This window comes from Lepidochelys kempii, chromosome 8 (genome assembly GCF_965140285.1).
Source record: "Lepidochelys kempii isolate rLepKem1 chromosome 8, rLepKem1.hap1, whole genome shotgun sequence".
NCBI lineage: Eukaryota > Metazoa > Chordata > Testudines > Cheloniidae > Lepidochelys > Lepidochelys kempii.
This window is the reverse complement of record NC_136387.1, coordinates 29547619-29565890: the sequence shown is the minus strand read 5'-3', so window position 1 is coordinate 29565890 and position 18272 is coordinate 29547619. Positions and strand designations below refer to the sequence as shown.

Below are 18272 nucleotides of genomic sequence, written 5' to 3'. Positions count from 1 at the left end.
TTGGAGACATTTCAATGAACTGTATTTGTTTTTTCCATCTTTTCATGGAGGGATTCTCCACCCAGCCATGGGTGGGTCCTGACATTTCTGTTTAAAGCCAAACATGCAATCTTATAACCTTAGTTTCCTTAAAGCTGGATTTACATTGGGTGGCTTTTTAGGGGCTCTTATGTTTTCCATACAGGACAGTAATACATTTCAATTCACTCTTCACATGGAAGGTAGGAGGAGGTTTACTCTCTTTTTTTGTCTATTCTATTCTTTCAATCTTGTTCCATCTAAGGGGGAGTAAGGCATGTCAGTGGAAAAAGGAGGAAATGGTAAAGGCTAACAATGTGGGGGGTATCCGTCCTGACCTTGATGGAATCCTGATACAGTTCACACTTACCTTACTGGTAGAGGGGACGGGAATTTTAACAATGACAGAATGTGTGGTACTAAAAAAATTAACGTGATAAATAGAGACAATGAAATCCAATACTCCAGCTCCTGAAATGTTACAACAAAATCTAATTTCTTATGCATCAGTGTAATAGAATTTAAGGGCTTTTCCATTAACATTAAAAGCAGATTCTTCCTCTAGAGGGTAGCAGTTACCTTCTCTCCAGGAGTCAGGCCAAGGAAAATGCATAAAGCATTTGATATTGATTTATATAAATATGACTTTGGCTTTCATCGGACTTTCCTGCAGTAATTAAAAAGCAAATCTATAAAGGGTATGAAAGCTAAGAAATACTCAGCACTAATGCAAGCACTACTTGAATGATACTTTAGAGATATCTCGTGGTTTTGTTGTTGTTTTTTAACCTCTCACAGCTCTATTAGCCATAAAGTTCCAGGGACTGGCAGAGAAATGGAAGTCACAAATTGAAGAGTATCCTTGGTTTTATTAAACAAATATATAGTGCCCCACTGAAAATATCAACTCCAGGATGTGCTGTCCTCACACGGGGAGGGAGGCGAGAGAGCAGGAGGGAAGAACAGCTAAGGTTTCCAAAGTGAAACAGAACTGGGATTGCTTTAGGACAGTGGTTCTCAACTCGGGGTATGTGTACCCCTGGGGTACGCAGAGGTCTTCCAAGGGGTACATCACATCTATATATTTGCCTCGTTTTACAACAGGCTACATAAAAAGCACTAGCGAAGTCAGTACAAATTAAAATTTCATACCGACAATAATTTGTTTGTACTGCTCTATATACTATACACTGAAATGTAGGTACAACATTTATATTCCAAATGATTTATTTTATAATTATATGGTAAAAATGAGAAAGTAAGTACTTTTTCTGTAATAGTGTGCTGTGAAACTTTTTTATTTTTATGTCTGATTTTGTAAGCGAGTAGTTTTTAAGTGTGGTGAAACTTGGGGTATGCAAGACAAATCAGACTCCTGAAAGGGGAAGAGTAGCCTGGAAAGGTTGAGAGTCACTGGTTTAGGACACAGAGTGTCTCCTCATCAGAAATGAAGGGCTAAAGGAGTGCAGAGTGACTGCCATTAAGGGATCATCTAATCTGTCACTGCCTGAATGGATAAGGACCTCCCTAGGCACATAAATATAATTAGGGTGAAGAAAACTATTTAGCTGGCTTTGAACAAGAAGATCGCAAAGCAAGTGAGGTTAATGTGAGACATGGAAGTGGGTTGTAGTGTGGGAATTGCAGCATGTGTATTCCATCAGGGAAGGCTAATTGACTCTTGGGAAAATATAAACACTAGAAAGAAAATCAAACTAAAACATTAGCCTGAACACTAATGCTACTTGCTAAAGAATGATGGAAAATGAATGATCTCAACACGGAAAGAAAGAAATTAAGGGTGGAAGCTGCAGCTGTTCTGTGTTTGGCATGGCAAAGGTGGTTCTATGTCTCCTCTACAGCCTTATGCCTGAGTGGTGCAAAGCAGGAGAGGGTGCCTGGGGCGGGAAAGGAATGGGGCAGAATCTGATGCTAAGATTTTGTCTTTAGTGTCTAAGCAGATCTGCTTTTGTTCACTCTTTGGAGGAGTCCAGGAACATGATTTTCTTTCCTATCCATCATTTTGTCTTCTCTTTCTCTGGTGGGGCTATGGATTGGCAATGCAACTAGTGCTGGTGCTGCTGCTACCAATGTTACACTGCGCTCTTTTCCTGACTCTAGAAGTTCTCCTGGCTTTTCTAACAGTTCATTCAGTGGAGGAGGAAGAGTGGGAACGAATTACGGACAGGGTGTTGCTATCCTGATAAAATATGCAGTAGCATGTGTCCTCTTGATAACCCAGCATTACTCCCAATTCCTCTCTCCCCCCAGTGAGGAGACAGAGGTATTTTTTAGAATCCATTTTCTATATCGGCTTGTTTGATATACTGAGATCCAGTAACTGCCCCCTCACTTGTAATCCCCTGCCATTGCATTTGAATTTGATATTCACCTTCACTGTTCCGTGCTGGACTCTCATAGAGCATTGCTGACTGTTATAATGGTTGCTGTATTCTACCCCAGAAGTGGTTGCATTGCCATGAAGTGCCACACAATTCCTGTATGGAAAGTAAAGAGAGAAAACAATGTCTAGCTGTTATATCACTGTTCAGGAAATCTGGACTCTGTTCCGGGCATTGCCAAAGGCTTGCTTCGTTGTACTGGACAAGTCTGCAATCAATTTTCCATATGTAAAATGAAGAGAATACTTACCTACCTTGCAGAGGTGTGTTAGGTAATTCATGACTTCTTTAAAACATTGTGAGCTCTTTGCACAGAAGGTGGAAAGCATTAAATGTGCTGTGTTCTTTGAGCCATATGCCAACTGTGATAAATATCAATGAAATATTCTAGAGTTTCCAAAGGAAATTAACTTGTAGCCCTCCTCAGCTGCAATATCACAAGGTTATAACACCCAATATAACCTAGATCATCCAGCTTGATTGCATGTTACTGGATTTTTGTTTTGGCAAATTGATAGCAAAAGCCATAGCAGAGAATAAATGTGCATTTATCACCCTTCTCCTCACTGTAAACTAAACCTCTCCACTGATGCTCTTTGGCCAAGTACTGACTCAATTTATTTCTCATCAGTTTGAGTCAGCCTGGCTGCATGCCATGGAGTATTATAGTTATGACGACATGTGATTAGCTTGCAGCACTTGAGAGCCAGGATTGAGGGCCCATTGTACAGGCAGGGTTTCTAGGAAATGGAATTTATATCTTCCCCCCCCCCAAGTAGAACAATACATATTTTTTTAGCAAATGAGTGAAGTGATCAAATAAGCTAAACATCTCGAAGAGGATAATAGAGTTACGTTGCCAAATAGTCACATATCATAGAATCATAGAATCATAGAATATCAGGGTTGGAAGGGACCCCAGAAGGTCATCTAGTCCAACCCCCTGCTCAAAGCAGGACCAATTCCCAGTTAAATCATCCCAGCCAGGATATAGGAGAACATTTTGGAATTGACCTATAATGCAATAAATTAAGTGCAAATCAAGGAGACGGAATGCCTGTTTTAATACAGGAAAAGCCAATAAATAGGCACAAATTCCTTACCCAGACACCACCAGATCACCAAGATTTTATGTTGTGAGGTCAAGAGTGTATCCATGCTCCATGGGCAGGATTGTTCCAGAATCCTGTCCATCCCTCCCCCACAACAGAACTGCAATGTTTTCAGGGCAAGCAGGCCCCTCCACAGTCAGAGGGGAAGGAACAGGATTTGGCAGTTGTGGGATACGTGTGGGAGTTAGACATTTGTAATGAATAAATAACTTTCAGAAGTGGTTACCTTTTACTGTAAAAAAAAGTTGGAGGAATAAGGAACAATTTGACAGACTGGCAGTGCTGATAGTTTTCATGAGTTTAATGAGTCCCCAGCTTCTGGACTCCTCACATTGTATGAGAATCTCAGCTTTCGTATGTCTAAAATATTCTTTTCTAGACCACATGATTGCAGAGAAAAGTTGGAAAATGTGAAGCGAGTGCATCCAAACAGCTCAGAAACCAGAAGGCAAATAAAACCAACTCAACATTTATTATTTTAAAACATCTCAGGAGTTTCAAGCTAATGTCATGCTTTTTGGGGGGAGGCAGGCTTGTGATTTTATAATGTTTGGGATGGGCCAACATCATAGCTGTTTCATTAGTGGAGCTCCGGAAATAATGTTTGTTGGCAGTTCTGAAAAATAAAAATAAATTGTTTCTGGTCAACCCCAAAATTAAATTTTTCTGAATTTTTGGCAAATAAAAAAAAAATGCATTGGAGCGAACAAAGCATTTCATTTAGATTTCAACACTTTTATGTTTTTTTTCATTTTTAAAAATGGAATTGAAGGAAATTCCAAAACAAAAAGTTGTTCAACCCAAAAAATCAAAATGTTTCATTTCAAAAATGTTGAAATGTTTCAACTTTTTTGAAATATATTGGGGGGGGGGGAGGAGAGGAGTTTGTTTTGTTTTACCAGTACAATTCTCTGAAATTGACACACATTCCTTACATGTTCTGTTGACACACATCTGTATTTTTTTACAGAAAAAAGTTTTGGAGGAAAAATTTTGTCCAGCTCTATTCATTACCAGTCAGTGATGAGGCAGGTGGCAATGTAGAAATGCAGAGAGGCCAGTCAGCATTACATGCAGAGTGGTCTGTGTTTGTCTGGTAATAGCTTGGTCCCAGTTTGCTTTACTGAACCCCTGGTCTCATGCCAGGCTAAGACCCTTCTGAAACCTGACCTTTCTCCAGTTCCACTCATCGTACTACAGTAACCTCTCAGACATGGGTTAGCAACTGCTCTTATTTCAACATGTAAAATTGTGAATCATTAGTCGATTTCCCTGGTTTTAGCTATCTTACTTCATTTGACTAAGAACTTCTGGTGCACTGTAGCCATTCCATTGGTGATGCAAACTGTATGGACTAAATCTCTTTGAAATGTATTCTGGCTTGTATAGCATAAGTCATTGATGGTTCATGAAATGGAGCTAGCTCTGAAACAGAAGGCAAAATATGAAAACGATCCCTTGTAAAAGGAAAGAAATAGAGCTGGATGTGATAATATGTGAGAGGAAAGACGATAATTAACCCTTTGGCCACTGTTCCCCAATGCCAGCCTTGTGTGGCAGAGTAGAATACATCCACCTTCTGTGAAGAGTTTATATAGCACCAACATACCCCGGTCATCTGCGGGCAGAATCGAACTGACTGTTAGCTAAGGCTGTAGAGCAGACTCATTTTCTCTCTTTAAGTGGTCTGGATACCACTAGATGGGACAGAACACCACACCCAGGAGGGTTTCATTTACATAGCCATTAGAGCTAGTCAGATACTAGGAACTATTGGTCCATTAAATAAATCATTTGAGGAAAAAGGAAAGCTGTGTCAAACAGTGAATTGGCCAAATTGTATTCAACCCTATCTAGTGCCAATGAAACATTAAAGCCAGAATACACAGTCCATGGGCCAGCAATAGGGGTACATTTTACTTAACATGTATGTTGTAAAGGGAATATTACTATACTCTCTTGCTTCTTACTGCTGTGAGGAAAGCAAGAGATATCAATCATCTAAGTACATATATTGCCCTTTGGCCATAGTATCTGAGCACCTGAGCCGTGAAATCTTGGCTTCACTAATGCTCCCTTAATAAAAACTTCCAGGACATCCAGTTATGACATAATCTTGAGGAAAAATATAGGCCTGCATGCAAACTGGAATGAAGATTGTTTCATCTGGTATAATGGAAACCGTAAGTTTCACTGGTATTCAGCCATCCAAAGTCTCAGAAATATGAACAGGAATCAATGTTTTGTTTAAATAACCCACTGAGCTCGAGAAACAAAAACATGATTTAATCTAAAATCCATTTCATAAGGAGTGATTCATCCAGCAAACTCCCTGTCCACTCTGCATTAGACCATAAGCCAGGGGAGCAGGGTTAATGACTCACTTATTTCATTTTGCAATCACATGCAGATGGCAGAATCTCACAGAGAGATGCAGCGCTGCATAGTTGGTGAGAGGTACAAAAGGAGACTTAGCCTAGAGGAACTCAGGTTGGGGATGCTTATAAACCAAAGGCTAAGGCTTGGTTTTCAAAGCTGTATATAGAGAACTGTTGAGAGAGAAAGAGAGAGACATCAAAAGGAAGAAACCATGTCAGTAGGAAAGGACATTAAATCAGAGGGTAAATGATACATATGTGGGTAAAGATAACCTAGAAAAGCAGGTGTTTGGGGCCAGATAGCCTTGTCCTAGTGTTAGAGGTCTAGATTCGCAAAGAAACTGAGGGTACATCTACAGTGGAATAAAAGACCTGTAGCCTGGCTGTGGCTGGCCTGGGTCAGCTGACAGGCTCAAAGGGCTAAAAATTGTTGTGTAGATGTTTGGGCTCTAGCTGGAGCCCAGGCTCTGGGACCATTCCCCATCATGGGGTCCAGAGCTCAGGCTCCAGTCTGAGCCCCAACGTCACAGCACTTTTATGGCCCTAGGGCCTGAGTCAGCTGACCCCGGGCAGCTGTGGGTGTTTAATAGTTGTGTAGATGTACTGTTAGGTGTGGTGATGCTGAGCCTAACCTTTAGGTGCCTAGAAAATCACTGGGATTCACAAAGCCTGGGTTAGGTGCCTGGGCAAAGAATGAGATAGGCAGCTCAGAATGGGATTCACAAAGGCCAGCACACTGGATGATCCTTGCCTAAGGCAGCCAGTGGGAAATGCTAAGCCCCACCCCACCCCTCTCATAGAGATAGGCACCTAAGTCTGGGCTGCAGGGAGGCACCACCTTCTAGTTGGGATTCTCAGCTGTGGTGTTAGGCTCCATTTTGGCAAAAAGGTGGGGATGTGGGGAGGAGCTTCCCTCTAAACTTTTAACCCAGTGCTTAAAGCACTCACCTGGAATGTGGGAGATACCTGATTCAAATCCCCTTCTTCCCCTGAGATGGGAGAAGGGATTTCAACAAGGATCTGCCACCTCTCACATGAGTGCTCTAGCCACTATGGGATATTCAGATGTGCAGCGCCCTCAGTCCCATCTGTTGAAGCTGTTCCACTGTAGGTAAATAATTTAAAAAGTCATTGGAGTAGGGGGACTGGATCCTGTGTCTCCCAGGGGTGTTATCTAACCACCACCACCACACTACAGCATCATTCTTGTGCATCTGCGTGCTCTCCCTTCCCCCCAGTGATGCTTTCATTATTTATCCGCAGTGCAATTTCAATGCTGGGTGAGAGAGAGTGTGAGCGAGCATGATTCATTCAGACATTCATAAATTCCAAAGCCAGAAGGGACCACTATGATCATCTAGTTTGAGCTTCCTCTTGTGTAACACAGGCCATAGAACTTTCTCCAAAATAATTCCTAGAGCAGATCTTTAAGAAAAACATCCAATCTTGGTTTAAAAATTGTCAGTAATGGAGAATCCACCATGGCCTTGGTAAATTGTTCCAATGATTAATTACCCTCGCTGTCAAAAATGTACACCTTATTTTGAGTCTGAATTTGTCTAGCTTCAGCTTCTAGCCATTGGATCATATTAGACCTTTCTCTGCTAGATTGAAGAGCCCATTATGAAATATTTATTCCCCACATAGATACTTATAGACTGCAACCAAGTCTCCCCTTTACCTTCTGTTTGTTAAGCTAAATAGATTGAGCTCTTTTAGTCTCTCACTATAAGACATGTTTTCTAATCCTTTAATCATTCTCATGGATCTTCTCTGAGCCCTCTCCAATTTATCAGCACTTTTCTTGAATTGTGGCACCAGAACTGGATACAGTATTCCAGCAGCAATCACACTAGTGCCAAATACAAAGGTAAATAACTTCTCAACACCGACTCAAAATTTCCCGGTTTATGCATCCCAGGAGCACATTCGCTCTTTTGGCTACAGAGTCACATTGGGAGCTCATGTTCAGCTGATTATCCACCATGACCCCCAAATCTTTTTCAGAGTCACTGCTTCCCAAGATAGTCACCCATCCTGTATGTATGACCTAAATTCTTTGTTTCTAATCATTCTTAATAATGATGGATAGACCTGTTGAGATGAAGTAGATAAATGGAAGACTACAGGATGAAATGGGGATGCTTTGGACACTGGTTCTGCTGAAAGTTCCTTTTAAATTCATAGGAAGCTAGCTCATTCTCTGATGGTTACAGTGGGAAAATGGCTCTTTTGGGAGGACTTTGTGCCTTGAGTGGAGCTGCTAGTGTAGGTTAATGAAGGTTTCTGGCAGCAAAGAAGTTGGATGGGATGGGACTTTTCTCTAGCATAAATCCTGACCTGCCCCCTTCACAAAATCCTCATTGGATTCTAGAGTTCCTCATTGTTAGGTGTCTCCTTGCAGCTTGTTCTCAGCCTGACCTTTATTATTATTAATCATATTTATTATGGTAGGGTCCCTTTGTGCTAGGCACTGAACACATAAATAATAAAAAGAAAGTCTCCGGCCCAAAGAGCAGTCACAGTCTGAACATGCAGGGCTTTGGATGGATTGGTGTTGTCTTGCATGGGAGCATTATGAGAGAGTTTAGGAAGTGGGAGGGGGCTGGTCACTGTTTGGAGGCGAGGCAGGTAATAGTCAAAGAAAAGGAGAGTACAATGGTTAAAGCGGATTGCTCTGGCCAAGAGGCCAGTCTTTCGTGTTGGCTTTTTTGCACCTTGTCACATTTGGGTTTTAGTAAGAAATGCCAATGTGTACAGCAATATCTAAGAGAGAATTATAACAGCATAGGGCATTGCTACTATAAGACGTGATGGCCTTTCGACAACATTTGGTGTAAGATATCCTCATTCTTCCAGCATTACTTTACCACTCCTAAGGGTACAAAATAAAAGCAATTGGAAACATATTAATTTGACAGAGCCATGTTGTATTCATTTTAGGACAGGGCCAGTAATATCAATTTAATTTCCAATTGAGTTAGTACTGTTGAAAGGTGCTGGATTGCCTGTGACCTGAATTACTCTTTTTACAGAGCAGGTGCAGTACAATTAGCAGCAGTGCTCATAGACTATCAGAGTTGGAAGGGACCTCAGGAGATCATCTAGTCCAACCCCCTGCTCAAAGCAGGCACAATCCCCAATTTATTATTATTATTATTATTATTATTATTATTTTTTGCCCCAGATCCCTAAATGGCCCCTCAAGGATTGAACTCACAACCCTGGGTTTAGAGGGCCAATGCTCAAACCACTGAGCTATCCCCCCCGACACATGCCCTTCAGTGTTCCTTAAACCTGTCCTGAAGGAAAAGAACTCAGGGACTGAAAAAGTCATTCACTTTCATTATTATTTATACTGTGGTAGTGCTTAGGAGTCCTATTCATGGCTCAGGACTTCATTGTGCTAAGTGCTAGGAACACAGAACAAACAGACAGTCCCTGCCTCTGAGATCTTACCATCCTTTTTTCATCCTTTTAAAATTTTTCCATGTCCAAACAGTGCATTATAGGAATCTTGCCAAGATTGTTTTCATAAACTTCATCAAAAGTGTGATAAGATGGGGGGATACTTGTGAAAAGTATTACACAAAGATGAGTGCTATTTAAATATACTAACCTCTGTGCACTACCTTTTTCAGAAGTGTTCTCTCATGTTATTGTTAAAGTATACATGAAGGGGCTGGGCCGAATGACTGTAATATAAAAATCCTTCCTTTTTAACATCTATATAGGTGAGATTAAAAGTACTTAAAATGCATAATAACCATTAGTGAGTCTGTAGCCCTTTGGGTTATGACATGCACAGCTTTCACTGGGCCACTGTTTTATTCATGTGATGTCCTGCCACTAGGTGTCATACTATGTTTGGTTTTGTAGGAAGAAAAGTAAAAAATGTTACTACATATGTTATAAATTGTGTGCACTGGATAGTCCAAAGCTGATGACATCACAACTTCATTAAGGTGCAGCTGTGACACACGCTATGTAACACAATGTCCCCATAGTCTAATTTGAGGAGAAGCACCCACCTTTTTCTTAGGGCATTATTTTGAAATATTCCTGGACATTGTGGAAGTTTCTTCAGTGCCTTTCAGCAGCAAAGACAATAAGACTGATAGATTATTGGAAATGGACTAGCCTTGAGAACTAGTAATAATGAGATACAGGATTTTCACAACAAGGCTGGGAATTCAAATCAAGCCCAGAGTGGTAGTGATTGAAGGTCGCTACCATCGAATGTCCATCATAGGCCAATCTATTAAATGAGTTCGGTGGTCTCAGTCTAGTTCCTAGTGGATATTATAAAAACCATCATTACAAGTGGCATTCATTGGCATCCTTGTTGGTGTTCAGAGCAGATCAGCCAAAGTTTGGACATGGAGACCGGACTGTACTCTCAATCTTAAGTCTGGAGATCTGTTGATAGGCACTGAAAATAAATTTGTACTGCTTGTGGCCTTTGCTTTCTCCACTCTGTGGTTAAAAAGATGTCTAGCTTTACAGCTGGCATTCGGGCACCTTTGCCTATCATTGTATTACATATAATATTAAAACCACCCTCAGGCTCTGCCAGTAGCAAAAAATCCAGCATCGGAAGGTTGCAGTAATAGAAAGTGGCCACACTGCTATTCTGTTGGGGAGAAAAGCAGGCGGAGCTGGCAGAGGTGGGACATGGCTAAAGTAGCTGAAGGATGCACTGATCCTATGAAGCCCCTGACAGATTTTGATGCTGCTTTTCCTAACACACTTTCCCACCCCCCCCACCCCGCAGACTGTCAGCATTGCACATAACTTGCCCCTTCTACTGAGGTGTATCCTACCTGACTTGCAGCAAGTCTTACTGGTACAATTTGCATCCTGATACCAGCAGGAATGAATATATCCCAGGAAAAAGATTAACTAGTGTATATGTTAAATATTAAGAATCTTCTCCATGAGACTTGGCCAGATCTTTGGCTGTGATAAATTCAAACGTCAAGGTTTCATATTCCAATGAAGCAGCATAAAGGGGAGAATGGACTGCTTTAATATTACTCAGTCACCGGTTAGTCAAAGGGCCTCCTTCTGCTCTCCGAGAAGTCACTAGCAAAACTCCCATAAACTTCAGTAGAAGCAGGATTGGGCTCAATGCCTTGAAATAGTCCATCTACAGCCGGTCTGGCATTTTGGAGACTATGTTGTACTAACCAGTAAACAGGACACATTTTCCCCTCAGATACACTTGTGCAGTCCCTTTGAATTAGAGTCTTAGGCTATAACAGACGGCAGAATTTGTCCAGATGTATTATGCCAAACTCTGCATAATTAATCCCTATCCCATGGCTATTCATAGCCATATACAGGAAGCTTCATTTCCATGTGTTTCCTATCTCTTCTGAGCTGACTTTTTAGCCAATTCTGTAGCATTAGTGGTGTCAGTTTGGTTTTGAGTCCGCTTTCTTTTTTTAAACATTGCTCTGTAAAATTGTAGAGTATACTAGCCACTGAGTATGTGGGGTTTGGGTAGTTTTGGAATGGCATATACAGAATTGTTTTAAAAAACTGTACGAGTTTTGTGGAAATGTATCCATCCTGTTAGAGGGCTTTACTCTTATAGGCTAAACCATGATGAATTTGCTGAACAAACAAGGGAATTGCAATCTCTAAAGCATATTGCACTTTGGTAAAATGTAAACATATCAAATGGCTGACTAATATGAACACTATATGGCTACATTCATTTTCCATCAACAAAAATGGGAAAACATTTGATAACATCAACATGAAAATAAATATGGATGCAGGAGCCCATGCTAGCAGGTTGCATTGCAGGATCACAGCCAAATGTATCATGCCATTCTAGATGCTTTTGTGCTTTGATGAATCTTGATCATAGAACCATAGAAATGTAGGACTGTAAGGGACCTCAGTAAGTCATTTAGTCCAGTCCTCTACACTGAGGCAGGGCTAAGTATTAGACCATCCTTGACAGGTGTTTGTCTACCCCAGTTCTTAAAAACCTTCAGTGATGGAGATTCTATATTCTCCCTAGGTTATTTTGTTCCAGTGCTTAAATATGCTTAAAGTTGGGAATCTTGGGAAGTTTTTCCTTATGTCTAACCTAAATCTCCCTTGTTGCAATTTAAGTCCATCATTTCTTGTCATGTCCTCAGTAGTAAAGGAGAACAATGTACCTCCTTCCTCTTCTTATTGCAACTTTGTATGTACTTGAAGACTTATGTTTGCCTTCAGCCTTCTCTTCTCCAGACTAAAGAAGCCCTATTTTTTCAATCTTTCCTCAGAGGCAATCTTTTCTAAACCTTTGATCATTTTTGTTGCTCTCCTCTGTCCCCATCTTTCCCAAGGTGTGGTCCCCAGAAGTGTATTCCAGTTGAGGCCTTTTCAGTGTTAGGTAGAGTAGAAAAACTACTTCTCATGTCTTGCTTACACAACTTGTTAATACATCCTAGAATTCTGTTTACTTTTTTTGAAACAGTATTACATTGTTGACTCATATTTAGTTTGTGATCCACTGTAACCCCTACATTCTTGTCTGCAGTATTCCTTCCTAGGCAGTCATTTCCCATTTTGTATTTATGCAATTGACCATTCCTTCCCAAGCTTCATCCGCTTTATTCCATACCATTTCTCCAATTTGTCAAGATCATTTTGAATTCTAATCCTGTCCTCAAAAGTGCTTGCAACCCTTCCCAGATTTATAAGTGTACTCCTTATGCCATTATCCAAATAATTTATGAAGACACTGAATAGAACTGGACCCAAGACAGATCCCCACAGGACCCCACTTGATATGTCTATCCCTTGTTGCCCCCATCACTCTGTCTGCTCTCACCACCCTCTTCCTAAATTGGGCCAATAAAAGATATCCTCACCCACCTTGTCACTCTAAGGTCATGTGAGACAGTATCCAAAGCCTTACTAAAGTTGAGATGTATCATATCTACTGCTTCCCTCCAATCCACCAGGCTTGTTGCCCTGTCAAAAAATAATATTAAGTTGGTTTGACATGATTTGTTCTTGACAAATCCATGTCGACTGTTACCTATCACCTTGTTATTTTCTAGGTGCTTACAAATTTATTATTTGCTCCATTATCTTTTTGGGTACCAAAGTTAAGCTGACTGGTCTATAATTTCCTGCATTATTGTCCTTATTCCCCTTTTTATAAATAGGTACTATATTTGCCCTTTTCCAGGCCTCTGGGATCTCTCTCCCATCCTCCATGAGTTCTCAAAGATAATTGCTAATGGCTCAGAGATCTCTTCAGCCAGTTCCTTAAGCATTCGAGAATGTATTTCATCAGGCCCTGCTGACTTGAAGACATCTAACTTGTCTAACGGCTGGACTACACTAACTCTGTAAGTCAACCTAAGTTACACTACTTCAGATATGTAAGTTACATAACTGAAGTCGATGTAACTTAGGTCAACTTACAGCGGTACCCACACCCCCCTATGTTGATTGGAGACACTCTCCTGCCAATTTACCTTCCGCCTCTTAGGGAGGTAGAGTACAGATGTCGATGGGAGAGCGCTGTGCCAACGACTTAGCTTGTTGTCACCAGACCTGCTAAATCTACACCGCTGCATCGATCACAGCAGTGCAGATTTAGCCAGAAGTGTAGACAAGCCCTAAGTAATTCTTATCTTGTTCTTTCCCTACTTTAGACTCAGAACCTACCCCATTTACACTGATGTTTACTATGTTAGTCACCAAATCACTGCTAACTTTTTTGCTGAAAACTGAAACAAAAAAAACATTTAACACTTCAGCAATTGCTGCATTTTCTGTTATTGTCTTTCTCTCTTCATTAAGTAAGGGGCCTACCCTGCTCTTAGTCTTTCTCTTGCTTCTAATGGAAGATGCCAGACTGGCAGGTGTGCAGATATAAGTGCTCTGGAAGAACCAATAGGAGGGATGAGATGTCAGCCAGGTCTCCCTAGCCTATTAGCTTCTGGACCCCTCTGTTGACTGTCAGCAAAGACAAAACACCACATCACCTGTGGGTGATCACTAAGGTGCCAGAAGGACTCCTCATTGTTTTTTGCTGATACAGACTAACACGGCTACCACTCTGAAACTTTTGACAAAGTGATCATTCTATATCTGGCTTCTCTATCCTCATTCTCAAAGAAAACCTGCACAACACTTTCAAAAGGAAAGCCTGGGAGCTTAAATTAATAACTTTGCTAGGCACTAAAAATCATGGACTGAGCAGAGACACTGGATTTATGCTTTATGACAACAACCTATAATCCACTAACTTCTGCCCCCTCTTCCCCCTCCCCTCCCCATGACTGGAGAAGTGGTAATGGGCCACTTCAGCTTGAATGGTCCCTTGAAATATGTTAACTACTTATGCTAAACAATCTGTTCCACCTTGTATTTAGTTGTGACGCTCTGAGGGCTTGGCTACACTTGCGAGTTACAGCGCAATAAAGGAGCCCCAGGTACACTAGCTCACTACCCACCCACACTGGCAAGGCACGTAGAACACTCTGACTCTGTGGCTAGAGAGCTCCTGGTACTCCACCTTGGCGAGTGGAATAACGTTTTGTGCACCCCCGCTGGAGCGCTGAGGTGCCAGTGTGGACGCCCTGGTCTGTTAGTGCGCTCTGATCAGCCTCCAGAAGTGTCCCACAATGCCTGTTCTAGCCACTCTGGTCATCACTTTGAACTCTACTGCCCTGCCCTCAGGTGACCAACCATCAGACCTGCCCTTTAAAGTCTCTGTGAATTTTGAAAATCCCCTTCCTGTTTGCTCAGCCAGGTGTGGAGTGCTCTCAGCAAATCTTTCCAGGTGACCATGCCTCCACGCACCAGGCGAGACCCAGTATGGAGCAATGGTGAGGTGCTGGACCTCATCAGTGTTTGGGGGGAGGAAGCTCTCCAGTCCCAGCGGCGCTCCAGCCGTAGGAATTATGATACCTTCGGGCAGATATCAAGGGACATGATGGAAAGGGGCCATGACCGGGACGCACTGCAGTGCAGGGTTAAAGTGAAGGAGCTGCGGAATGCCTACCACAAAGCCTGCAAGGTAAACAGTCACTCCGGTGCTGCCCCTGCAACCGGCCATTTCTATAAAGAGCTGGATGCGATACTTGGGGGCAACCCCACCTCCACTCCGAGTACCACCATGGACACTTCAGAGCCCAGTTCAACAAGGTGGGAGGAGGAGGAGGAGCAAAGCGGGAGCGAGAGTTCTAAGGTGGAGGAAGACACCCCGGAATCCCTGGATGCATGCAGCCAGGAGCTGTTCTCAAGCCAGGAGGAAGGTAGCCTGTTGCAGCGGCTGGTGCTTGGGGAAGTACAAACACCAGAGGAGGTTCCCGGTAAGCAGCTTTTATTTTGGGAAGGAAGTTATTTGGTGAGGGCTCTTGGGGCGAGGAGGGTTCGGGCTGCATGCATACCTAGATGCAGAATAGGGCGTTGATGTGCTCTCTCACATCATGGTAATTGGCCTCAGTGATCTCTTTAAAGGTCTCATCCAGAACTTGAGCAATGCGCTTGGGCAGGTTTCTCGGGAGAGCCACTGTGGTCCTTGTCCCACTCAGGCTAACTTGTCCATGCCACTGTGCCTTGAGGGGTGGGGGGACCATTGCTGCACACAGGCAAGCTGCATATGGGCCAGCGCAGAAGCCGCATTGCAGTAGAAGACCCTCCCTTGCTTCCCAGGTCACCCTCAGCAGTGAGGTATCTTCCAGGAAGAACTCCTGTGGAAAATGTGGGGACAGTGTTCAGTATAGGGGCCCCCTGCCACTGTTGGCTCTCCCCCAGGCACAGAAACCCAGAGGACAGTACAATCGTGAAACAATCAGTCACGCTTCACCCTGTGCTTACTCACGATTTTGGGGCTCCCGTGGGTTATGTGCGCTTGCTTTGGGATGGGCAAATTATGCTATTGTGTAGACTGTGCTCGCCCTTAAGTAGGGGGGACTCATTGCTCTGTCTGGTGTGAACAATGCTGCCTCTGTTAAGTGTTGCATTTTGCCTTTACAGATGCAACCTTGAGATCTCAACCGTCCGTGTTATCACCGGCCGAAAGACTCCAAAGAATCAGAAAGAGGCCACATAGAAACAAGGAAGACACGTTCCATGAAGTAATGCAGCATTCAAGTAATGAAAATCGAAAAGTGCAGGAGTGGTGGGAGAGTGAAAGGAGGATCCTCCAGCAGAATGAGGAGCGTCAGCACAAAAGCGCGGTGCTCCGGCAGCAAAGCACGGATCGGATGATAAGCATAATGGAGAGATAAGTGGACACTATCCAGGCACTCATAGCCATGCAGGCAGAGCACTACGATGCCCGCCTGCCCCTGCAGCCTTTGTTCCAAAACTCTTTCCCTTGTGCCCCCATGTCACCTCCAACCCACTTACCCCAACATCCGGGTTCTTACCACCACCAGCTGCCTCCAACACCCGTAGCTTCACCACCCAGCCCTGCAAACTACAACACTTACCCGCTGCACTCAGCCCCCATCACCATGCAGTATAGCCATTCTGAAGTGCAGCACTCATTGCACAGCACTCCAGACAGGAAGGCTGAGTATGACAACAGGACATACACAAATCTGTGATTGTACCATTCCCCACTCCACCCCCTTGCCCTTTCTGTTTCTCAAGCAGTTGTGTTTCTTTTCAATAAATGAATTTTTTTTTCAATAAATGGATTTTTTGGCTTTGAAAATATTCTTTATTATTGCATAAAGTAAAAGATACCTTAGCCCAGGAAAGAAAGGCACTGCAAGTCAGTGTAGCAAACAAAGATTCCTACTAAAATTGGACCCACTGCACTTCACTCCCGTGCAGGGCACCAGACATTACTGGTGGCTTTCAGCCTCAAATTGCTCCCTCAAGACATCCCTAATCCTTGCAGCCTCGCACTGGGCCCCTCTAATAGCCCTGTTCTCTGGCTGTTCAAATTCAGCCTCCAGGTGTTGAACCTCCGAGTTCCATGCCTGAGTGAATCATTCACCCTTCCCTTCATAAATGTTATGGAGGTACAGCACACAGATATAATGGCAGGGATGCTGTCATCGGCCAGGTCCAGCTTCCCATACAGAGAATGCCAGCGGCCCTTTAAATGGCCAAAAGCACACTCCACAGTCATTCTGCACTGGCTCAGCCTGTTGTTGAAGCATTCCTTGCTGCTGTCAAGGCTCCCTGTGTAGGGTTTCATGAGCCACGGCATTAAAGGGTAAGAGGGGTGTAGGGAGCCAGGGTGGCTCCCCTCCGAACCAGAGGGTAAAGAGCCTGAGCCTGAGTGGGCGGGGCCAGGCCAAGCTTCCGCCAATCCCCGGAAGGGGAAGGGTGGGACAGGAAGTACAAAGGGCGGGGCCCTCTGCCCAGTGAGGAGAGCACCAGGGAGGGAGACAGACACTGCTGGCTGCTCCCTCGCGATCCTGCTGCTGACCCAGGCGAAGCCCTGGGCAAGGAGGAGCCTGACTGGGGGGAAGGCCTGTGGCAACCAGGGCTGCCGGCCGCTGAATACCCAGAGGACCTGGAGGGGCCTGACTGCAGCCTGGGCCAGCGTGAGTCCGATACTGAGGGGGAGCGGGAGTGGCCCGCTGCAGAATACTCGGACGAGATGGAGGGACTGGAGTGGCCCGCCGCAGAATACTTGGATGAGATGGAGGGACCGGAGCTGCCCGCAGCGGAATACCCGGAGGAGATGGAGGGACCAGAGTGACCCGCCTGAGAGACCGTGTAGGAAGTAGCCCAGGGGCCGAACTACACCGTGGGGTGGGTGTGTTTGGTCAGCGGGTGCGGACAGCCCCGCTGATCCAGTGGCGGGACCTTCGCCTCCCGCCACTGTCAGGGCCCTGGGCTGGAACGCAGTGGAGTTGGGTGGGCCTGCGTTCCCCTACCCTGGCGCTCCCCTGCCTGAGGGGCGCACTACTGACTCTTGCCGGCGCTCCCCTGCCTGAGGGGCGCACTACTGACTCTTGCCAGCGCTCCCCTGCCTGAGGGGTGCGCTACTGACTCTTGCCGGCGCTCCCCTGCCTGAGGGGCGTGCTATTGACTCCGGCCGGCACACCTTCCCGCTAATTCCCCAATGCCTGGAAGGTGTGGCCGAGGCCTGCCACGGGTAGGGGCTCGGAGGACCGACCGACACCTGTCACAAAGGGTCTCCAAGGATCACAATAGGCATTTCAACTTCCCCTGTGGTGATCTTCTGGTCTGGGAAAAATGTCCTGGCTTGCAGCTTCCTGAACAGGCAAGTGTTCTGAAAGATGCATGCGTCATGCACCTTTCCGGTTAATGTCAATGAAACGCCCACCGTGATCCACAAGTGCCTGGTGAACCACAGAGAAATACCCCTTCCGATTAATGTACTCGGATGCTAGGTGGGCTGGTGCCAG

General features: G+C 44.1%; 2 protein-coding genes across 5 annotated transcripts in view; both read left to right on the top strand.

Moving 5' to 3' along the window:
* LOC140915737 (rho GTPase-activating protein 7) overlaps positions 1-18272 on the top strand; it is a 171295-nt gene that overhangs the window by 52018 nt on the left and 101005 nt on the right. The window lies entirely within an intron of this gene.
* On the top strand, positions 14702-16528 carry LOC144930783 (uncharacterized). Its single transcript, XM_078854031.1, has 2 exons — positions 14702-15245; positions 15913-16528. The coding sequence occupies exons 1-2, from the start codon at positions 14720-14722 to the stop codon at positions 16164-16166; spliced, it is 780 nt and encodes a 259-aa protein (XP_078710157.1). The 5' UTR covers positions 14702-14719; the 3' UTR covers positions 16167-16528.

Bases quoted from the DNA above. Each gene is read 5' to 3' on its own strand.
- LOC144930783 (XM_078854031.1), top strand. From the start codon at position 14,720: ATGCCTCCACGCACCAGGCGAGACCCAGTATGGAGCAATGGTGAGGTG. The intron at 15,246-15,912 runs GTAAGCAGCTTT...TTGCCTTTACAG, and splicing joins AACACCAGAGGAGGTTCCCG to ATGCAACCTTGAGATCTCAA.